At 42.3% G+C, this 23,825-nt stretch overlaps 1 protein-coding gene across 2 annotated transcripts in view; it reads left to right on the top strand.

Moving 5' to 3' along the window:
* Window positions 1-18,647, top strand: part of MED14 (mediator complex subunit 14) — a 33,228-nt gene extending 14,581 nt beyond the window's left edge. The window contains exons 13-31 of one of the 2 annotated variants that reach the window (XM_050331447.1): window positions 1,129-1,288; window positions 1,655-1,849; window positions 2,463-2,597; window positions 2,997-3,073; window positions 4,450-4,610; window positions 4,891-5,037; window positions 5,129-5,220; window positions 6,414-6,566; window positions 6,770-7,039; window positions 8,270-8,425; window positions 8,958-9,069; window positions 9,689-9,820; window positions 10,886-11,068; window positions 11,739-11,977; window positions 12,661-12,840; window positions 13,036-13,143; window positions 13,571-13,696; window positions 14,307-14,496; window positions 18,037-18,647. In XM_050331447.1, the coding sequence (XP_050187404.1) occupies window positions 1,129-1,288; window positions 1,655-1,849; window positions 2,463-2,597; window positions 2,997-3,073; window positions 4,450-4,610; window positions 4,891-5,037; window positions 5,129-5,220; window positions 6,414-6,566; window positions 6,770-7,039; window positions 8,270-8,425; window positions 8,958-9,069; window positions 9,689-9,820; window positions 10,886-11,068; window positions 11,739-11,977; window positions 12,661-12,840; window positions 13,036-13,143; window positions 13,571-13,696; window positions 14,307-14,496; window positions 18,037-18,110 (2,890 nt within the window). In that variant the 3' untranslated portion in view covers window positions 18,111-18,647. The remainder of the gene's footprint in view (window positions 1-1,128; window positions 1,289-1,654; window positions 1,850-2,462; window positions 2,598-2,996; window positions 3,074-4,449; window positions 4,611-4,890; window positions 5,038-5,128; window positions 5,221-6,413; window positions 6,567-6,769; window positions 7,040-8,269; window positions 8,426-8,957; window positions 9,070-9,688; window positions 9,821-10,885; window positions 11,069-11,738; window positions 11,978-12,660; window positions 12,841-13,035; window positions 13,144-13,570; window positions 13,697-14,306; window positions 14,497-18,036) is intronic. The other variant, XM_050331448.1, reaches the window with a different exon arrangement.
* Window positions 18,648-23,825: the final 5,178 nt, after the last annotated feature.

The following is a 23,825-nucleotide window of genomic DNA, read 5'->3' as shown; positions in this document are numbered from 1 at the left end:
TGGCCTAGGATGATTTAAATAATACCTGTTTATCTTCTAACACTTCAGCCCTTGCTGGTTTAAGCCTCTAATCTTCCTACCTTAAAGCCCTGAGATACATTTGGCTCCCATAAGAGGTTGTACCAAATAATACCAACACAGTTTGCATCTGCATGAAAACTGAGTTCCACCTGCTCTGTCATTTTGGAAATTCCCAGTGCTCTGAGTTAATTGCAGGGTGAAATCTCTATTTGAGGAATTCTGCTTCTAAAAGAAGCTTGATGATGCATGAAGCACTGGCACCCTGGAGAAACTAATCAACCGCCCTTAGTTATAAATAATGTACTTGAGATAATGGCCTGGGTAGTGCTGCAGTTTTGGAGGAAGCTCGTCAGTCCACGAAATGTGTCTTAGACAGCTGTATCTGACATGTATCTGTGAGAATAAATGTGGTGTGATGTGATGGAGAGATGATGAGCACCCACACTTTCCACTGCTGTTGTCAATGGAACTTTGACTAGAAAACCAAGCATTTCTGAGCCCCTTTCAAGCCTAGCTAGTCTTCCTGGTCTTGCCACCATAGACAAAATCCACTGGAGCAGGATAAATTTTAATTCCAAACATGAGAATAAGTTTGTTGTCTTGCATGTGGTTCTTCATATCCAACCTTATTCAGGTGAATGAATTTGTTTGTAACATAATCCAGAGTGACATCCAGCTTTGGTGACTTTTTTTACTGAATTGCTTACTAGCATATGGGAGCAAAGATTTTGTTTTCTGTACCAAAATGTAATTGAAGATTCCAGATTGTAAAATAACTGTAATATGCATGCTGTTTTAACATTTCCCTTCTTTTATGTTGTAATTTCATGTTGTAGTATATAAAAATTTATTCAGTGAATAAATTTCAGGGGCTTTTTTTCTTGAATTAATGGCTGTCTGTTAAGCTGAAGACAAGATGCAAAGATAGTAATAAGGAAATATAAAGTAATGACATTTTCTGTGTAATTTTCTGTATATAACTCATGCAGCAATGATAGATGTTGGCTTAGAATATGACTGACAGTTTGACACTAATACTCTACACAGCACTGTACTAGAATAATGTAAACCACTCTCAGGGTACTAATACCTTTATTTCAATGCAAGGTTCTGGCTTGGACAGCAACGCTGCAAACAGTCTATAAAACATCTGCCTACAGTGAGCAGTGAGACTCTTCAGCTGGCTAATTATGCCAGCCATCCCGTGGGAAACCTTTCCAAACACAAGCTGTTTATCAAACTCACTCGCCTTCCACAGTACTACATTGTAAGTAACTGGAAATTGCTCCTGTCTGTTGTTCCCAGTCATGGTTAGCCCAGACAGTTCACTGTACTCTGAACTTCAGGACCCAAGTGATTGGTGTCATCCTCAACTCTCCCCTCTCCCTCCTCCCATTCAGTGAGTTTGTTGAGCATTCAGGCTTATACAGGTTTATTACCCAGCAGCCTTCCCATTCTCTGTGTTGCCTGAAATGTTTGGTCTCCCTTCTCATCCTGGATCCCTTTCCTAGCCACAGTATTAATATGTTGAAAACAACTAATGTCTTTGCTTTGAGGGGGAGAGGATAGGCACGGAATTAGACATACTGTTAGCTTGAGAATCTTCTCAATTTGCTGTTTTGTTCAAATGTAGGTTGTAGAGATGTTTGATGTTCCTGGCAACCCCACAGAACTAGAGTACAAGTACCATTTCCTGTCTGTGAGCTACGCTGAAGGAGATGACAGCCCTGCTACTGCACTTTTACTCCAGCAGTTCAAACCAAACATTGAGGAGTTGGTACTAGACACAAAAAGTGGGAGACAAATGAAAAGTGGTGTCAAGCGCAAGGTAAGTGCTCCAAGAGCCACTGGGATAGCGAAGGTGCATGAAAGGTCAACACATGTTCTGAGCATCAATGCCAACTTTAGGAGCATTGTTTTCAAAGTTTGTGTGGCTGACAGCTTTCTCATATTGGTTCTCTGGACTTCTTCACTGGGGAGATGCTGGGAAACTGTTTTGCAGTAGTTGTCTTTTAATTCATGCTTTTAATTCTCCACTTCTCTACTGAGCCCAGGCAGAGCTCTGTGCAGAGGCAGCTGTAGTGGCTTGGACATACAGAGGGCTGGTATCTGTGTGATTGATACATTTTGTGCTGTGTGTAGTCTTGGGAGGACTTGCAGGGGCTGATAAGAGTTACTTCTTGGGGTCAGGCTGAAATGGCTTAATAAAACTTAAGTCCTGTTTTAAGGACGGTCTTTAACTGAATTGCTTCAGTCCTGAAGAGGACCAGATCCTTTCAGGAGTTTGTGCTCAGGGTGTGATTCATTTATAACTTAGATGAATGAGGTTGTTCTCTGACATCTCTTCCAGTTGTTTACTCCAGATATGCAAGAACATTTGTCTTTATTTTAATTCTAGTTATCTGGAGATCCCTGTTCATTTGTCTTTATTTAAATTCTAGTTATCTGGAGATCCATGTTCCATAGAACCCAAGAAGCCAAAACGGTCGGGAGAAATGTGTGCCTTCAATAAAGTGCTAGCTCATATTGTAGCCATGTGTGATACAAATATGCCGTTTATAGGGCTTCGGATAGAGGTATGTGTTAAAAAATACTTTGTTTCCTTCCTTTCCTCTGCAACTCCTGATTCTTGTGTCTATACGTGACTATTTGGCCAGCTTGTGGTCATGTGCTCACTCTGGAGTTCCCCTGCCAGCTGAGCGTGGGTGACTCAGTGTTCTACACTGAGTTGCTCTAGTCCTGTTGGAGCTGATTCTCTAATTCCAAGCACTGCAAAAAGCTTGCAAAGTCAAGAGAAAAGGGAAAATGAGAATGAAAGACACACCAGATTTGCGCAGACCATTTTTTTTTTTGCTTCTCAGTGCTTGAGGATGTGAAACATCTATCACCCTTGGGGGGGGGGAATCCTTGCAAAAGTTGCAGGTTTTTTGCTGGACTTTTTGCTTGGGGTAACATTTTTCTTTGTTCACTCCTAGTTATCTAATATGGACATTCCTCACCAGGGAGTACAAGTAGAAGGAGATGGCTTCAGCCATGCAATACGCTTATTAAAGTAAGAGGACATCCCCCTGTGTTTTTTTTTTTTAATTATTGTGTGTCTTGGTTGTGAAGTGGGACTATAGAAGACTATAAATAAGAGTATTTATGAGAGCCAAGAGTAAATAAGAACCAACTGCAATTGTTTCTTTCATTGACCTGAACTGGGGAGCTCTGAAAACAGTCTGACAGTCCTCAATCCTAAAATCTAGGCAGTGCTAAGGAAGATAGGGTGATGATTCATGAACATGCAGTTTTAGATCAGATCAGAGGCCTACATACTCCATATGTTGTTTAACAATGTGATACTGCAGAGAAAAATGCAAGGAATCCCAGAAAAGACAATTGCATGGTAAAGAACTTGTAGAGGAAACATCTGAGAATCACACGGTAATTTAAGAGTGGAAGGGACCTGTGGAGGTCATCTGTTCCAACCTTCTGCTCAAAGCAGGGTGGATCAGCTGCATTTTCCAACCTCCAAGGGTCATCTGAATGGCAGCCCTGTCCTCCACCTCCCTTCAGTTTGGCATTATCTGCAAACTTGCTATTCCTTTGGATCATGTGTTGAAATTGTTAACAGTAGGCCAATAGTATTGTTAACCTCTGTGTTAACCCTCAGCAATGCCAGCCACAACCAGCCACTAACTGGACCTGCAGCAAATCAGTTGAAAACAAAAAGCCACAAGGACCCAAAGACACCTCCTTGAGTAAAACAGTCATAACTCCTTTTATGCTGCTGAAATGTATAGTGACATAAAGGCATCAGTCTCTAAAATGCATCAGGCCTTCCCTTTTTAACTTTGCATAGGAGCAGAGAACTTGTGAAGCTGAAGTTAAGGGTGGAACATGAAATTCCTGGATAGATCCTCAAGGGATTTGAAAAAAGAGTTTGGCATCTCTTTATTTAAGCTTTATTTAGTCTGTCCCCTGAGCTCCATTGTGATATGAATAAATTAGTGAGTACTAAGGGAACTGCCAGGTTGTTCATTGTGTTTAAGGCAGGCTTGTTCTACAAGGTAAATTAATTCAGTTTGCCACAGAACTTACTTATTTTCATCTTTTTTGGCTTGTTTCTTTGTATAAGAACTTTATATTGGTGGGCTCTTAGTTCACCAGGAGAGAAGGGCAATTCAACAGATCCCTTAGCAGTTTATAATCTCCAGGTATTGAATCCATATAAAAATTAGTCTTAACCCAGAGAGCTTTTGTGACACACTTAGTCCTTGGAGAGGAATAGGATATCTCACTGTGCAGTCCAGGTCCCTCTGCTGTTGATTTGTTCATTCTTTCATGTCCAGACTTGGAAGTCCTTTAGGAAATATTGGAAGGCACTATTGTTACTTTTGAAACTGTACTGTGTATAAGTGGGGTTTTGGTTTTTATCTTGTCTAGAATTCCTCCCTGTAAAGGTGTGAATGAGGAAACACAGAAGGCTCTGGACCGATCTCTTCTTGATTGCACTTTCCGATTACAAGGTAGAAATAACCGCACGTGGGTGGCCGAGCTGGTGTTTGCAAACTGCCCGCTTAATAGCACTTCATCCAGGGAGCAAGGCAAGTTTTGTTCAGGAAGACTGGTAGTTTTTGTTTCGTGGTGCTTTGCATTGTCTGTTCCAGTAGTTTTAAATGTCTTGGAGCTCCTGGACTGCTGTCTGCTCCTAAGACTTCTAATAAATCACATTGTACCTGAATCAAAATTTTGACTGCTGATTTGATGCATTTTCGTTATTTAAAGTTTGCTTCGTGGTTACTAGCTACAGTTCACCCAGAGTCCATAAACCACAGGTCAGGAACCAGTAGTTTGATCGGTATTTACCATCTCCTAACACTGCAGGACCGACCCGTCACGTTTACCTGACGTATGAGAACCAGTTGTCTGAACCAGTTGGAGGTCGCAAAGTGGTGGAGATGTTCCTTAACGACTGGAACAGCATCGCTCGGCTCTACGAGTGTGTCCTGGAGTTTGCACGGTCCTTACCAGGTACAGAAGTCACCTCCTTTGTGTTGAAATGATGGGTTTACAGATTACTGTGGTTCTCTCACTCTAACTGTCTTTCCTCCTCTCTTCAAAGACATACCCAACCACTTAAACATTTTTTCAGAAGTTCGTATCTACAACTACCGAAAGCTTATCCTTTGTTACGGAACCACCAAGGGGAGCTCAGTAAGTAACTCCTAAATGCACTTTAGATGTGTGCTTGAAAACACAATGGGTAGGCATAGAGTTCTCAGAATTTTGCTTGCATTACGTTGTTGTGGAATTAATATAGATGAATATTAAAAGAAATAGAAGATGTTGCATTGCTACTTTGACGGGTTGCTGGAAGTTCAGAATGTTTGGGAATTTCTGTAGGATGCTTTATTTTGTGGAAGGGACAGTCCTGTGCTTCTGATGGTGAAAGCTGGTGCGGCAGCCTTTTTTTGACAAACTTATTTTAAGTGTTGTTACCAGTCACTGCTTTGCTCGGATATATGGATATGTTTAAACTGAGTGCCTAGTTCTGCCTTAGAAGAGAGGACTCTAATAAGGTTTTAAATGCAGTACTGTGCTTTCAAATGAAGTGGTCCTTAATTATTTTGTAGCAGTGCTGTTCCCTTGTTCAGAACTCCAGCTTCCTCTGTAGTATTTGAATTTACAGCTTATTAATTAGTTTCATAACTGATTACTTGCTCACACCCTTGCTTTAAATGCAAGGTAGAGGAGGAAGTAAGTGCACATTTATTACAGACTCATTTTGGGTGCAACTGCTGCAGAGTAGCTGATACACTTGAAATGTGCTTCCTGGAAGGTTTTTGTGTTCATATTCTAAGCTGAATTTTTAATGAGCATTTTATTGGAGAGTGTGTGTGTATGTGTACATATATATATACACACACACACACTTATACATATCCAGGCAGCCAGAGCAGCAGTGTGCATTTTGCAGGTAACTTCCTTACACGGTAGGATGTCCAATTCTCATTTTTGTGTGATATGATTTAAGAAAACCAGTCCACCTCCAGCAACTCATTAATCAGTTTTCTACAGCACGAATCTCTTGAGTTTAATTTTCTCCATCTCACCTTTGGCAGAAAAGACTTTTTTTCTTTTTGGTTGAGTTGCTAATATAATTGCCCATTTCTGTGGTTGCCAACAATCCATCTGGCTAAATGGATGTTAAAGCTAACAGTGCTATTTTTTTTTTTTGTCTTCACAACCTCAGCAACTTTTGAGAAAGGTGAATTAGGAATCTGTTGAGGTTAGATGAAAAATGGGGGAAAAAATTAAATCAGACCAGCTTTCTTGTTATAACCTCTTGTTATTACAACCTAGTTGGTTCTAGCTACCAAGACCATTTTATGTTCATGACATTGCAGATCAGCATTCAGTGGAACTCGATACTCCAGAAGTTCCACATTTCACTGGGAACTGTTGGCCCCAACTCAGGATGCAGTAACTGTCACAACACAATTCTGCACCAGCTCCAGGAGATGTTTAATAAAACGCCCAACGTGGTGCAGTTGTTACAGGTAATGTTCTAAAAAAGTTCTCTCAAGCAAATTGCAAGATATTTAAGAGCTGAGTTCTGATTAAACTGTTCTCTTCAAAATTATTTGTGTGCCAGGGTTGTTTATGGATTTCATTGCTAGAAGGTGCCTTGGGGAAGATTGTTTTCCCCGACCTTTACTTTTTGGTAAAGCTGCCTGATCTCTCAATATCTGTTCTCCCTCAGGTTTTGTTTGACACTCAGGCTCCGTTAAATGCCATCAACAAACTTCCAACCGTGCCCATGCTGGGTCTGACTCAACGCACCAACACTGCCTATCAGTGTTTCTCAATCCTGCCCCAGTCCCCCACGCACATCAGGCTGGCTTTTAGGAACATGTACTGCATTGACATCTACTGTCGGAGCCGCGGCGTGGTGGCCATACGGGACGGGGCCTACAGTCTCTTTGACAACAGCAAAATAGTTGAAGGGTTTTACCCTGCACCTGGACTTAAGGTGACTGTTTCTGTGTTTTCTGGCATGTTGTGAAAAAATGAGCTTCTGACTTGACGTGTGGATCTGGCGTGAAGAGCTTCGTGAGGCTTTTTTTTGTGAAGAGCTGCTGTCCTTCCAGAATCCTGAGCACAGAAGGAAGTCTGTGATTTATCAGTAGATTCGTTAATTAGTTTGAATTTAAACATTTCCTTTCAGAAATCTAACATCAAGTGTTAGCGTTTGTGGGGTTTTCTTCTTATCTGTACAATAAAATAACTTAGAGGCTGCTTCAGGCATCCTTTTGTTATAACTTGCTGAAGCTTTTTGGCTAGGCTATATATATGCTCCAGGATTAACAACTGCTCCTCACAAACTATGATGTGTGGCACTGCAGTGCTCATACGTTGCAGATCAAAAAATGCTCCGTGTCAGTTGATTCTAGGCAGAAACTTCTCTTTTAAAATAGTTCCCATCAATGGCAGGAGCCTGTGGCTTTGCTTCGAAATACAGCTCTGGTCTGCTCATCCTAAAAAATGAATCTGTGCACACTGACAAAATACCAGAGGGAAACTTGTACCAGTGTTAGTTGTACTGAAATATTGGAAAGTGGCACCCGTTGAGAAACAGGCTATTTTGCTAATTTTTCCTTCTGACAGTTGCAACTGAATGCTGATTCTCTGACACTGCATTTATCTGGTCCTGAACATCTATCTCTTTCATGAATTCCAAGTGGAAAGCTAATGGGAAGAGGAAGGGGATTGTAGATATACCAGTGGAAAGTATAAGAGAATGAAATTGTGAAGGTAGAGGAGGAAGTAATTCAACAGGGTTGGCAAGTTCCTCTGGGTACAAGAGAGTGCTACGGAGGAGGTGACCTGGGTGTTCCTACCCAAACAGGAGAGTTTTAGGGGTGATATAGCAGGTTGTGGCTACTTGAGAGTTGTTCTGGAACAGCTATTTCCAGATGTAGGGTTTCCCCTATTTTTAAGGAGGAAAGAAAAATGTGGTATTTCAGTTTACTGGAGGTAATTCATGTTAATGAGCAAGGTGTCTCTCTTTATGAATTGATATATTTTGCAGACTAATTATACTGTAATTAATGAATATCCTCTAGTTGTTAGTTCTAGAGACCTGCCTGTCTCTTACGTGCTGTAGATAATAAAGGTGGTGTTAAAGCTCGGTAAATATTGTGTTCATTTATGTAATAAATTTTACACAGGGAAATTGCTAACAAAACTGACTTTTCCACAGACATTCCTGAACATGTTTGTGGACAGCAATCAGGATGCACGGAGACGATCTGTAAATGAAGATGATAACCCACCTTCTCCTATCGGGGGAGACATGATGGATTCTTTGATATCACAACTTCAGCCCCAGCAGCCACCACAGCAGCCACAACAACAGGTACCCTTCAGGCAAAACAAATGTTTATTGTCTTCCACAACGGCAGGTTTCTGAGAACTTTATGTTCTGAAAGGATTAGCAGTAACAGAGTGGAAAGGGAGACTATAAACCTGCTCTGCTGTGGAATTCCCCTTCGGGCAAAATGTATTAATTTATTTTGCCATTTCTCGTTGCAGTGTAAACAGCCCATAGCATATGAACAGCAGCTTTGGAAGGTCACATGAGACCTGCTGCCTAGAAGCGAAGGACTGAGGGAGGGAAAACAACTGTCTCAGATAAAAGATGGGAGGGGGAGTCAGGAGGCTTTGCTGTCTCGGGGTGGCAGATAAAATGAACGAGGTACAGAGGTGTTATGTCTTGAGAAGAAACTGAAAATAAGAGCAAGCACTGAACAACATGATACAGAAAATCAAACAGCTTAACGTTGATGGACCTATAAGACCCAACTGTCATTAGTCTTCTGCACATGCTTAACTTCAGTTTTAGTACGAAATGATCAAAAATGTTCTTTGTCCTGTGTTGACAATTTCAGCCGTTTGCAAAACAGGCGGGAGCATCGGGAGCGTATCCTCTCACTTCACCACCCACCTCCTACCACAACACGGTGACGCCGTCCCCGTCCATGATGCACACGCAGTCACCAGGTAGGATGGCCGGGAGCCTGTGTGCACCTGCAGCTCTCTGTGCATGCTTGTTTTTTCTGTTATTTGAACTCTGTTTAGCCCCACGTGAGACAGGAGAATGTACCTTACACACTGTGTCAAAAAAGAGCAAAGTCCTGCCGTGCATGTTTTGGAAAGTACATTTTGAAGCTAAAAAAATCCCCAAACATGAAGTGAAACTGTCGTCCTTAGCTGTGTAATACCCGGGACTGTTTTGTTCTTACAGTTTATAACTTGCTAAGGCAAAAACCTGTTAATTTTCAATAGCTGCTTCTTCAGAAAAGCTTTTCATCACCAAAGCTCTGCTTTCTGCTCCCAGCTGTTGTAGCACAACAGATGAAAGATATTTAAATTCAGGGAAGGCCTGGGCAGGAGGGAAATGCCATTCTTCAAGCCAAGTATTTTGGGAGGTTTCCTTTGTGTGGTAAATCAATCTGAAAAATATAACATTCGTGCATGTACAAAGTAAAGCCTTAGCAAAAACAAATTCTCTTGAATCTTGTTTGCTGTCTCCCTAAAAAGGAGGGAGCAGTTGATAGAAAAAAATTAGAACAGAAAGATGGGAAATGTGTATGTCAAGTGATGTGATGTCTTTGATCAGGAAATTTGCATGCTGCAAGCTCACCTAGCGGGGCTTTAAGAGCACCATCACCAGCATCCTTTGGTCCAACTCCTTCACCTTCCTCTCTTGGAATCACAATGGGACAAACAGCTAACTTTGCCAGCCCACATGGTGAGTTCTTTACTAACAGGTGTATATGCAGTTACAGGGAGGGCAGATTGGCTTCTTGAAATCTCAGGCAGATCTAAGTTAATTGAGAAAAATTCATGTTTTGTAATTGGCTCCACTTTTCATATATGAGGGTGTAACTCTTTAACAGTAGTCAGAAGACGCTGCATGGCATGTTGAGGTGTTCCTAATGTTTAAAAATGGACTATCAGTCACTCCTTTCTACTTACTAATGTGGGGAAATTCCATGTGGTCTTGTAGCAGAACAGTGGCTGCAGCTTTTAATGAGCATTGTCTGTTGTTAGATTAGTTAATGGATTTTCACTGCTTACATTTCCTGGAAAAATAAGTGGAAGAGGTTAGAAATTCAAATACTTGCAATTTGAAAACATTGTCGAAGTCTGGGTTGACATACATATATGTGAGCAACATGCCTCTCAGTTGTTTCCTTTATTAATTAAGTTGAGTTTTTGGAAAGCTGCCAAAACAATTGTTTGTGTAATCATGGTGCATTGGAAACTGTTCTATAGATCACAGTAAATGAACAGTTCAGATGGTAATTTTGGCACACCAGTTTAACTGTTAAGATGAACAAAGTGAGATAGATTTACAACAGACTGTTTAAGGAGCTTGTTCTGATCAGTCTCTATAGCAGAGTACAAAACCAAAGATATTTTTGCAGAGATAATTGCAAGATACTGAATAAATGAGGAACAGTCTAGCTGAGGCTTCCATTTGCTAAGGAGCAGTAGAAGTCCAAGTCTGTAGGCAAGACCTGCTTTTAGTTTAGAACCTGTTATGTGTTGAACATGACAATTTTCCTTAATATTCAATTGTATTTCACTTTTTAAAAAATGCAACCTGAAAACCCTTGAATCTGCATCTTGATTTTTTTTTCTCCCTTCCCCCCACTAATGTTTTTTTTTATATGTGGTTGTAAAATGTGGTCTAAAAGCTTGCGGGCACTTTTTCCTACTTTACAGATTTTGGTAAGAGCTTTTTTAGATTTCTCTATTGGAAAACCTTTTACTTTTTAAAGGAATAACAATGGTCTTGTAACGTCTGTAGGTACCATAGACCCAAGCTCACCATACACCATGATGTCACCCAGTCAGCGTGCAGGGAATTGGCCGGGATCTCCCCAGGTCTCTGGTCCATCACCAGCAGCACGGATGCCTGGAATGTCACCAGCCAACCCTTCCCTTCATTCACCTGTCCCCGATGCCTCTCATTCCCCACGAGCTGGAACAAGTAGGCTTCTTTATCAGTGGTATAAATGTGAAACACTCATGTTTAACATTTCTAGTTCTGTTCCTTTTTTTTTGGCAGTTTTGTGTCAGCATGACAGTCCTTAGTGCCCTTGTGCAGTAAAATATCTAAGGAGATTAAGTATTTATTCTTATCCTAGTTCAAATCTTCTGTAACAAATTTGAAAATGAGCTAAATCATACAGCACAAACATCTGCAGGATTGATACCTCTTGTTGCAGTGCAGAAATCACTGAAACTATTGAACTCCATGACTGAGAGAAAAGTCTTCAGAGTGAAAGCAACGACAAGGCACATTTGCCAACCCAAATACTAACTTTTCACATCACAGATTTGTAACGCTGCTCTTGCACGACTGATTTAGCCATCTTTACGTCTCATTGAGTTTGTTGTGCCAACCTGCTGTCTGCTGGCATGCTGCAGAGAGAGGAAAGGGGAGCAGGGTTTTAGTGTTACTGAGATTCTTTGCATGGGTGGAAGGTCGAAACTAACTCTTTGTCTACCTGATGCCTACCACTAGGCAGCCAGATTCTTGGATGATTAAGCTTTGGCCCAGAGAACTCACTGATGTGTAGTGGCACCAGTTTAAGTGAGCTCATACCTTGTGTTTCAGCTTAAATCCTCCCTTACTGCAAGTCCTTTCTGTGCCCCAGCAGGTTCCCAAGCCATGCCGACTAGCATGCCTCCGCCTCGGAAACTACCTCAGCGCTCCTGGGCTGCGTCCATTCCCACAATCCTCACCCACAGTGCCTTGAATATCCTACTGTTGCCCTCTCCTACCCCTGGGCTTGTGCCGGGACTAGCTGGCAGCTACCTGTGCTCCCCTCTTGAGCGATTCCTTGGATCAGTTATTATGAGGAGGCATCTTCAGAGGATCATACAACAGGAAACGGTATGGTTTGAGTTCGGTGATTTGTTTCACAACTGTTCTTTTTCATGCCTCTGTACTCCCCCATGTCTTTCAAATCGGTCACAAACTGAAATGTGTCAAATATAAGAACTATTTGCTATTAGACTTTTTGCTGTACTTCTGAATTTTGCCATCTAAAGCGGCAATATTTAGAAAAATAATTTAGTTCTGCTTCTTTTGCACAAAAATCAGAAGTGGAGAACCTGTTTGGTGAGGTGAAGTTGGGTGACTGGTGTGTGATGGCAAGACTGTGACCAGATTTCCAGATGCCATGGCTTCTGTGAGTTCAGCGTGCCCATTGGGAGTTAACTAGGACAGCCACAGGGTTACTGTGGAACCCACTGCTTGGCAGGACTGCCCAAGAAATTAGTTACTCGTGTACATTTAACTGAATTACTCGGTCAGGAATGTTGCTTTAGGATTTGGGACAGACCCTGTGTGTGCCTCTTCTCTCCTTTGGTGTGGATTCAGTGACAGAGAAAGAAGCCAAATCTTGCATAAATTTAATTCTCAGGGCAATTTTACCTGTATACAAATATCATGTGTTTCCTTCTGGAAAGAGAAGCTGAACACTGCACTCTGGGGAGGGAGTGAGAGCGTGTGTATGTGTGAGTTCACACTATTTAATGAGTGACTAATTGACTGTGCTTCTTCTTTTTATGCAGCTACAGTTAATAAACTCCAATGAACCAGGTGTAATTATGTTTAAGACAGAGGCACTGAAGTGCAGGGTTGCTCTCAATCCTAAAACCAACCAGACCTTGCAACTGAAAGTAACACCTGAAAATACAGGACAGTGGAAATCAGAGGAGTTGCAAGTGTTGGAGAAGTTCTTTGAAACAAGGGTAGGTACTCAAACTGTGAATGTTTAAGTTTTTGTGCATTGCTTTTAATCTCTGGTGGTGTTTGGAGTGGTATTGCTGATCACTGGCATGTGTAAAGGCTGCAAAATATGACATTAACAGCTGTACATGCTGGTTACATGTTAAATGATAGAGCTGTTATCTAAATAGGCACTACTGAAGTGGGTCTTTCTTTAGGTTGCAGGACCACCTTTTAAAGCAAACACCCTGATAGCCTTCACCAAATTACTAGGGGCTCCCACTCATATCCTGAGGGACTGTGTACACATCATGAAACTGGAGCTGGTAAGTTTAGTTCACCAAACTTTGGTTATATTTTTTTAAAAGGTGTTTAATCTTTATCTACAAACGCATGAATTACTCTAAATTTATATATATGCTACTTAATGTTATTTAATAAGTTTTCTTTTTGCTACTAGCTCTCCTGGAAATTCCCAAAGTTTCTCCTTTAAACTGATGATTTGAGAATCTGCAGCCATGTTACTGCACAGCAGGCATATGCATTGGCTGACTGGAATCTTTCTGATTGTGTTCTTGTTTGCCCCATGCTCAGTTCCTTCAGAGTTATTCTGACTTTGCTAAACCTGGCAGCATCTGCATGTTTAGCTAAAGAGGCACATTCTGCTTTGTAATGTTTCCCTGTTTCAAAGCCATGTATGTCACTGACATGAGACCTTTGCTGTTCTTTCCCTGTGCTGCTCTTTGTGAACAGTTCCCTGATCAGGCGAGTCAGCTGAAATGGAATGTGCAGTTCTGTTTAACAATCCCTCCCAGCGCTCCGCCAATTGCGCCTCCAGGAACACCTGCCGTGGTGCTGAAATCCAAAATGTTGTTTTTCGTAAGTGGAGATACCTGTTTTAAAATTCTGTGGGCTGCATGTCTCTGAGATCATCAGGGGTTGGTAGCAAAACACACACCTGCTGTGTCTGACAGCTGTGATAGCTGAAAGCGTTGTGCTGTTTGGAAGCCTGGATTTACGTGCATCTCTTGTAACGAGTTCGGTTCATATTCCTATTCTCCCTTCTGTAAAAGCACAGCAACTCCTCATGTTTTGTGTTCTTGGGGAGGTGTTGACAATATATAAAGTTCAGCTCCCTCCGGGCTGCATCTTCCAAGTGCTCAACCTCTGGGTGTTTTGTTGTTCTTTGAGGCACTAACCACCTAGATTAGGTGATGTGCACATTAGTGGTGCTGGGAGCAGGAATTAGATGTTTAGAACAAATCCATATTAGTGTTTTCTCAGAGGCAACTCTCACTGCAGGGTGCTTTTGAGAAGAAAATAGTCTCCACCTGATTGATAATTTCTCTGTTACAGAACTGATGTCTGAAAACTGAGGGGTTGGACATACACACTGGCTGTAGGCCTGGAGTGTTTATTTGTGTCAGAAGTTGCACTGAAGTGCGTGGTCATTCAATTTAACACATTTTTGGTTTTTTTTTCTCCACAGCTCCAGCTAACACAGAAAACAACAGTCCCACAGGAAGCTGTTAGTATTATTGTCCCAATTATTTATGATATGGCATCGGGTACAACGCAACAGGCTGACATTCCCAGGCAGCAGAACTCTTCTGTTGCTGCTCCAATGATGGTTAGCAATATTCTAAAGAGATTTGCTGAACTGAATTCACCACGACCAGGTACTGTACATGTCCAGTAGATATATTCTCTTCACCCAGACATCTGTGACAAATCTCCAGTGTAAAACTAAACCTCTCTTAAGTCTGAATTCCTCTTGGTTTCTATCTTACTTCTTTAGTAATTACAAACTCCTGATGTGACAGGCAATACATAACTTAATAGCAAGTACTGGCAATGCAGCAGAAGGTTGCACTGATGATTCAGGCTGGGTTTTGCTGTTCTGCCCAGGTGACAGAATGCACCTCTTGTTGGCCCAACTCTTGTTGCTCAGTAGGAGTCACACTTTTTAACAGGGCTCAGAGTGAGTCACCAGATATGCTATGGTCAAGTGTCAGTGTTCATGGTTAATTATGAAGTTATTCAGCTTAACAGTAGAATATAGAGGGATGCTGAAATAGTTTTCAGAACTTGTCCACTTGCTGTGAATGATTAAAAAGTAGTTGGAGTGACTTTATACTCCTTTGTCAGTGTGTCCGCTGGCAGAGGCGCGTACAGTTCTGTCCACCAGACGTGCTGTGAAGTGTTTGAGCTAGGCTGTTCTGAGTGTTCACTGGCCTGTAGGTAGTGCACTGTGAGCATCGTTGTGCTTTGCTTTCCCTCTTGTTTGTCATGCTTTTTACTCTTTTTTTTTTTGGTGTGTGTCAGAAACACCGAACAACAGTAGCAGGTTCTTTGGGCAGCATGTTGTCTGTAAGCAGTAGTTTGGGGTCCTAAATACACAGATGGCTCATAAGAACAATAACTTTCGGTTCTACTGAAGAACAAAATTTTTCCAATAACCCAGTGAATAGATTGAAGTTGTGAATCCAGAGGTTGACTCTTAACTTCTGTTCTGTATAATTATTCATCTTGCTGTTACGTGGTAATTTTAACTCTGCTTGATGGATTATTTTGATTGCTAGGACATGACAATGTCTATCTCAAATTGGTGTGTGTATGCATACATTTCTGAAAATGGTGATGGGATTTAAATTAACATGCCTTTTCCGTTTAACATGTAGTAATAGTGTAGGTAAATAGGAGACAAAATAGCCTTGAGGGCATGTGGGTTTCCCTGTGGGAGTTCTGTATGTGGTACAGAGCTGTTGTTTGTATAGCACTTTTATTTCAAAATAGGTTAACTAAACTTCAGGTGTTGCTTTTGGAAGGTGCTTCCCCACCGAGTTCCCCTGGCATGGTGAAGGGTAGATACTTGCTTTGCTGTTTATTGTTGTACTAAGTTGTGTTTTAAAGCAAACCCTCCACAAAATGCCTCAGTGTAGCAAGTGACTGTCAAAGCTGCTCTTGCAATCCCAGGTGAGATGCTTTCTGATGATCATTAGGTAGATAAGAAGGGACATTTTTTTGTTTGTCATGCAAGTTTTGAAGCAGTTTGGGAAGGCAGTACAGGGAGCAGGGTATAGACAGGAGAAAAAAATGCATAGGAAAAGAGCTTGTGGCCCCAAGCAGGACCTTATCCAGGAATAGAAGAATGTAGATGGTTGAGCAGAGGACATTTCTAGTAGTCCTTTCTCTGACTTCTAACAGAAACAATGAGTCTGTATGGATTGATTGATTGTGTTTTTTTCCACCACCACCCAGCCAAAATAGGATCTTCCATGAGGACACTTGAAATGCAATTTCCTGTGTTCTTATTGTCGAAACATACATTATTATAGCTGATAAAAGAGAAGAAGGTACCTTCTTTTCTTGGCCACTGGAAGCTGATAGGGGAGCCAAGAGATGAAAGTAGATAGCTGGGAGACTTCTTTTACAACAGCAGTACACGGGAGATCCCAGATGCATATCCTTTCTCTTCTGATCCTATTGCGCTGTACCCGGGATTCTCCTGCCTGTTGGCTCTTCTGCTGCACTCGTTGCAACCTGCTTGGTTAAGGGAATTTTTCACTGTTGGAGTCAGGAAGGAGCAGGGCCTCCCATCGTGCACGTACGACATTACTGGCACTTTTGTTGTAACCCGGGATCAGTGTTGCCTCATTCTGGCTGTATCTTTTTTACCTTTCTCTCTTTGTGAGAAAGTCTTTTGTATTCAGCTTAATTTTCCTCTTAATAAAATGGTAGTGCCTGAAAAGTAAGTTCTCTTGGAAGAGTTTTCTTTTCAGATCTGTGGGCAAACACATTCTGCTGTGTTTAACAGTAAAATGTTGACTCTTTGTGAGTAATACGCTGTCTTTCTGAGGTCACTTTACCTATGCCTTCATGGGAAAAATTACTTTACTTTGGGAAAATAATTGTATGAACTGAGATGGAATCAATGCCCTGGAATAATAGGTTTAAACCTGAGCTGTAAGTCTACAGTGTGCAAAGTATGTAGTGGACATGAATCTGGTAAGGAAATGAAAGTCCCTAAGGATGCTGGAGGTCACCCTTAGAGAGGAGCTCAAGGGACTCGTGGTGTTTCTTAAAGCACTTCACAGCTAAACATTTTTTAGTCTCTGATTTTCATTGATTCAGCGGATGCTGCTTAGCTCAGATTTGTAGCTTTGATATGATAATGACTTGCCCAAAATAATCTTGGGAATCCCTAGTTCGGCAGTTAAGACTAATGCATCCCAACAGGCTCTGCTCTTGTCTCTTTGCTCACACTGTTGCTCCTTCAGCAGCAAAATTCAGTGTCTTCTAATTGATGTGTCTTGAAATATGCAGGAAAAATGCAGCCCACAGTGACCAGGGTATGATAGTAGCTATTAATTGTATTCTCTTACCAGGAAATGGTAGATGAAAATCACAGCTGCCTGATACTTCACCTTTTGTTGTTCTAATTAAACCCTTTTCCTTCTGTCAGTTTTAATTTCTTTAAGCTATTCAGAATGTGTGTGTTTTTGTCAACAAGTGCTGGTATTCAAAACTCGAGGTAGCTGTGGCTGGTTTTTCCTCTCTGTATTAGATCTCAGCTGTTGGAAACAACAGTCCACTCGCTCTGTATTTTATTTTGCAAGTTTAAATGTCAAGGGTAGAGCCAGAGCAATTTGGTTCAAAGAAACAGATTTCTGACTTTTGCCCAGTCTTGAAATTAGCAATGTGTCCAAGACTAGGCTTAGGACAGAAAACATCTTCCAGCTGTTTCAGACTTGAGCCTTTTGAAATGTTTAGTGTCTGCTCATAATCAATAGAAATAAAACTTGAAAAAGTTGGGTTATTCTCCTCTACAAGATGTGGTGCTTTTGATTAATAACATACAGAATAATTCGGACTGCGATAAATTCTAGCGTAGATTCAATCTGACATTCAAAAGCAACTAAAAGTTAAGAGCTTCTTGCAATTTCATGACCACCCAGAGCAGTCCTGCTGGGAAAGCCTGGAAGCTACTTCAGCTAATGACTGTTACAAATCCCAAAGCCCCTGGAGGTCACTGGGATCTGGGAATCGCGGTCGCCGCGTGTGGTTCACCCTCAGCCCCTGCCCCGCGGGGTCCCGGGGGGTGCCGGGGTGAGGAAGGGCTGTTGGGGTGCGGGGCTAACCTGTCTCTTTTCCCTGTTCCAGAGCGAGGAAGGGCTGTCCGGGGCGCGCTGCTAACCTGTCTCTTTTCCCTGTTCCAGGTGAATGCACAATATTTGCAGCCGTTCGTGATTTGATGGTTAATCTTACGCTGCCCCCTGGGGGGCGTCCCTAGACACTTTTAAAAGAAGGCTGAAAGTGAGACAAAACAGCAAAAAAAAATATATATATATATTAAAAAAACCCATAAAAATAAAGCCTTCGGTTAAAAGAGGACGTTTTAATTTTACCTTTTTTTTCTAAGAGCTAAATATAAACTGGCAAACTTTCAGGGATGCACTTTCATCACATGAGTATCACCACGACTTTTGTATAGTGCTGTTGTATAGTGTGTTTTGATGGGAGACACTTCAGACTAGGTAATAGATTGAAGTATCAGCTTGCTGGTAATAGATTTAATATTCTGTTTTATACTATAAAGATTATGAAAATGCCAAACTTGTTTGTTTTTCTGTTTTTCTTATGTTTTGGTGTAATAGTCTTTTTTTAAGGCAGGTCTGTCATTTTTGAATACTGTAAAACTGTGACAAACTTTATATTGAAGCTGTATTTTAATATGACTGCTTTGAATCCTTAAACAATTTATTTGGGCTTGTTGTAAACATGTCCCCAAAAAGCAATATTTAATAAACTGGATTAAAAAAATCTTAAACTGGATGTTGTATAATCTTAAAATTTATTCCTCTCCACTGTAGCCACTGGCCAGTCGTGTTCACACTTACTTGACTGTCTCTGTATGTGATCTTGCTTCCATACACACCACACACACATGTGATGCTAACTTAAAAACCCAAACAAGCCCTTATTTATTTATTCTGTGGGTTTGATTTGTTCTAAGTCAGAGTACAACAGAGTTTGTTAATTTTCCTGGTTGTACAAATAATTACTAATTACTTCAGTGCTTCATTTCTTTACAGTCACAAGGAGCTACACCTGTTCTATCCCAAAAGCAAAGTTTAGTGGAAGAATAACCTTTTCTCATCTGTCATGGAATCTGTAATAACAGATTCTTATTTGTAGAAGCAGGTAAGGTGGGAGCTGGAACTGCATACCACAAAACTGGAGAGGCTCATCCAGGAAAGAAACAACCTCACATTTAATTCTTGAATTGGATGTATATAAATAACTTTGTCAGTGATCACTGAAGGCTCTTCTAACTGAATAAAATGTCCATCTTTAGGAATTACTCTGTCATTTAACCATTTGTCCTCATGGATCAGTATTCTCAATTTTTTATCAAGTTCAAATTGTTTTCCTGACTTCCTGCAAGAGTGACTTTCTGCTCTGCTGCCTCACTCCTTCTGCAGAGCTCTCTCAGCTCCCTGCTCAGCTGAAATGTGCTTAAACTAATTTTAAATATCTTCTGGTGGATGTATTCCAGCCTGCCTTACTGTCTTTAGGGCTCCCCATTGCCCCTACAACTGTCACAGTGATTTTCTGTGAATGAATGAGTCTCTTTCAAAGCTCTTGCCATTAGAAACCATCTTTTGATTGGTGCCCAGTTTAGATTTCAGCCTTGAACCTGTGGGTTTGGGTGTGGTTTCTCTCACCTGTGTGTATATAACAGATGGTTATGCAGTTTCTACTTCTGCAATACCATACTCATCCCCCTGAGTGAAAACCTGCAGCTTTTAAATGTTCATGGTTGCTACTCCATTGGAAAGAGTCTGCATTTCTGTCTTTTCACAGCTAAACCGGTGTTTTAAAATTAACAGGTGATACAAGTACTTGTCTGAAAAACACTGGCTGTTTTGCTGGCTGCTGGTCTGGATTCAAGGTCAGAGCATTCCCATGCCTAAAAGCAGATTTTTGATACACAGAAAAGTACCTGCTGCCCTTTGTGCTGAGGGACAGGGGGGTGTGGTCGTGGGCAAAGGCTCCCCCGTGGGTGCTGAGAGCTTCGGCACTTGAAAGTAAAAGGGAGGGGAGAGGCCTCCCCACAAGGCAGAGAAAACAAAACACGTCTGTACTGACAGAGGGTTGTGGACTGACACTCCAAACCTGAGGTGATGGGCAGATTGAGTTTTATTTTATGTTACCCACACCACTTCTGATACACACCACATTTTGAACCTTTCTCCTAAATAATTAAATTCTTAAGGAAAAACATTAGTAGTAAAAAGAAGCATTTCCCACTGACCAGAGACACACATTCCTTTCAAGGCGATGACTGTGTGTATTTACAAGTGCAGGGTGAAGTTTAATCTTCCATGTGTTCAGTCTGTTTTTCTGGTGACCAGATGATGTACCCACCTGCTGCAGTGGGACCTTTTGTAGATTTTCATCCTTACAGGAGATTTGTTTGCCCATTTATTTCATTAAAAGTACTGCAGTGACTCCACGTATTTCTAGATGTTTCTGGATTTCTCATCAACCCACCTGTGGGACAAGGATGAGGGAATTGAGTTATACAGAGGAAAAATAGCAGTTCTGAGCTGATCCACAGCTTTGGCATAGCAGTGTTAGCCGGGCTCAGATGGGAACACATTTTAGGTATCCAAAAAAAACATCCCAGATGGCAACCACAGGCTTTGTGGCTTTCCAGGTAACAAATACTGATCCTGTTAAAGGTTTCCTCAATATGGAAAGAGTGGAGAAGCCTTTTTGAGCCTTACAAACACTCAGACAAAGAGCTGAATCAAGGTAAGGTTTGAGGGGGGGTGTTGTTCATTTGAAACTAAGTTTAAATTACTTGTTATCCTTACACGTTTGAGTGTCCTTTGAGACTGCAAATATTTAACTGAGTTTGCAAAGGCTGCAGGAAACAAGTTCTGATAATCAACTGCTGAGACAAAACAAAGCTCCATAAAACCAGAAGCTGTTTTTCTTTACGAGCTACAGTTTGTCTTTTAAGCATGTGCTCGGTTTCATCTGTCAGTTAGAAGTGGTTAGCAGGCATCTGAAAGCAAAATCTTCTGTATGAAAAATAGACTACTGGGAGAATATTTGGGTCATGTTATTCAGATTTGTGATTAATCTGTTAAAGGTGTCACTTCATAAGTTGTGCTACAGTGGTTATTTTAGCTCAAGGTTATAGTTGTTCTCCCGGCCCAAATTTTCCACCTACTGCAGAATTTCAAATGATTTTAAGGTAAGAATGTATTTCAATAAATTAACGTGTAGTTGAATTGCATTAACTGTATGTAGCATCTAGGCTGTAATTACAAAGCTGTGGCTGTGTAACCCCATAACACCAATATAACGGAGACGTTCACATTTAGATTAAATCCTCTTGGACTTCAAATCTGCGTCGCTTTCCCTCAGACGCTCCGACAGCCGCTGGTGCTTTGGCGTTCGGCGGGTAGACCCTTCTTTTTGGGGAATGTTTTGAAGCCTCAGCTTTGGCTCCAGGAGCATCACACGCCCGGGAAGCGGGTGCTGTGCTACCCCCTCACTGCGTGACGCTCTGCCCGTGTACTCCCAGCCCCTCACGTCCCTCTCCCAGAGCAGTAATTAATTTCTCTGGGAAATGACCCCTCTGAATAGGTTTGACGGGAAATGTCGGGCTGCTGCTCTGGAAGATAAGAGAGGCTGAGTGGGGAAGGGTTGTGCTCCCGTTGGCTGGAGGCAGGAACACCGAAAGCTCCAGCAGCTTAAGCCTGAATTCCTGCCCCTGGAAATGGAGCTCAGAGGGGCCCCTGGAGGCGGTGGCGGCAGAGCCTCTGGAGCATCCCCTGCTCAGTTTTTGGGAGACCTGCTGCACACAACCAGGAGCCACCGGCGTCAGCAAGTGCTGTGGGAAAACGGGGGAAAATCATGTTTAGGCTTGTCATGGACTGGGTTTACTCCCCCTATGATTCCCACCACCACCACACGTGTCTTAGGAAGGCCATTATCGAGACTGAAACTACCTGAGCAGTGGGAATTTCAGCTGCGCGTGGGACTCTCTTTTGGAGATCAGAGTCTAAGGAAGAGCTTGTCAGAAACTACAAAAAAGGGAGTTGTGAACTGACTGCTCTGGGGCAGGGAAGGGTTTTGCTGACGTCCATTCCCTGTGTTAGGGCAGGCAGCTCCCAGGGCAGAGCAGGTTCAGGCCAGAAGGGGTTCCTTCCCTCTCCTTTGCCGTGCCTGGGGATGTGCTTAGAATCACAGAATCATAGAATCACAGAATCAGCCAGGCTGGAAAGGACCTCTGTGATCATCCATCAAGTCCAGCTTCCTCCTGGACAAGTGGTGTTGAAAGCAGACTGGCAAAGCAGCATTTAAAAGACACGGAGAAAAGCATCCCCGCCCTTTGAAGCTGATGTTGCAGCAGAAGGAGGGAGGGGGCAGCTGGGGGGCCAGCCTGGGTCCTGCTGTGCTTTTGGCACAGATCTCTGCAATGTAAATATAAAGCAGGGACAGAGCCAGCCTGGAACAGGGCTGGGAACTGCTGGTGGTGCCTCTGGTGCTGCCCTGTACCTGAGCTCCTGCTTTGCTCCTCGAGGTTACATAGGATAGGATAGGATAGACTGTTTCAGTTAAGAGAGTGCCCACAAGGATTCATCTAGTCCAACTACCTGACCAGCTCAGTTAAATCATGTTAAGGCATAGTCCAAATTCCCTTCTTGCAGCATCATCCACCTCTTCAGCAAGTCTCTTCCAATGTTTGACTACTTTTACTTTCCCAGTAAAGAAATGTTTACTAATGTTGTCTAAACATCTCTAATGATGCAGCTTTGAATTGTTCCCATACATCCTGTCACTGAATCCCAGGGAGGAGAGATCAGCACCTCCCTCTCGGTGTACCCTCCTCAGGAAGCTGCAGAGAGCCATGAGGTCTCCTGTCAACCTCAGATTCAAAGGAGATAAATCCAAAGTCCTCAGCCTCTCCTCACAGGACATTCCTTCCAACCTTTTCACCAGCTTTGTTGCCCTCCTCTGGACACACTCGAAGGACTTCAACATCCTTAGATGGTAGGGCCTAACACAGAGTACAGTGGGATAATCGCTGCTGACCATCTGCTTATGCCGTGTCTGCTGATGGGTTTTGCTCTCCTGGCTGTCAGAGCACACACTGGTGACTCACCATGAGCTGCTGCCAACCAGCTCCCCCAGATCCCATCCTGCAGGGCTGCCCTCCAAACCACTCCTCTCTTCATTATACTCATTATTATCAGGCCTCTTTTTCTGACGTGCTGTAGTCTAGGAATGTGTTGTGATCTCCATGCACAGGCTGAGAAGCCCCACTGTTCACTCTGTGTGCACCCCCACAGAAGCTATTCCACAGCTCTGAACACTGCAATAATCACGCACTGGTGTTACGAAATAAAAGCCAACACTTTGACTTGCTGATCTGTGTAAAACATCAGCCAGCAGGACAGACTACATCTTGTTTAATTCCATTTATCCTCGATCCTCCCATCAAAAGAAGGACAGGGAAAACGCAAAGAAAAGATGTGTTTGTGTACATGTGTTATCAATGAGCTTGAAGAAAAAAAGAAGAGGTAAAATGCCTATTTGGACAGCCTGCAAAGCTGACTGATTCCTAGGGATTTGGTTATGTTAAAATAGCTGTTTTAATAACAGTACTGTGTGAGAACTGAAGTGTAACTCCAAAAGCTACGGAGACATCCTCCCCCCTCACTGAAGCAGCTGGTCGAGCCCAGCTCAGTCATGAGCCCTGCTCAGCTGTCACCTCAGTGCCCAGAGAAGAGCTGCCAGCTCCTAGCTGAGACCTAACCCGTGTTTGAACCCAGCTCTGCCCTTTCCACCTACTCTGCACTCTTGGGTTCAAGTTTTCCAGTTCAGCTCTCAGTTGTCAGGACGCCGTATGAGAAGCTGTTCACTGAGCAGCTCTTCTGGCAGCAGCTGCCATGGAAAAAAACCCTCTTGTGTTCCCCACCATCAC

This window comes from Myiozetetes cayanensis, unplaced genomic scaffold (assembly GCF_022539395.1).
Source record: "Myiozetetes cayanensis isolate MyiCay16 unplaced genomic scaffold, myiCay2020 scf5-8, whole genome shotgun sequence".
In the NCBI taxonomy this organism is placed as follows: domain Eukaryota; kingdom Metazoa; phylum Chordata; class Aves; order Passeriformes; family Tyrannidae; genus Myiozetetes; species Myiozetetes cayanensis.
The sequence above is the reverse complement of the archived record's forward strand: the minus strand, read 5'-3'. Positions and strand labels throughout refer to the sequence as shown.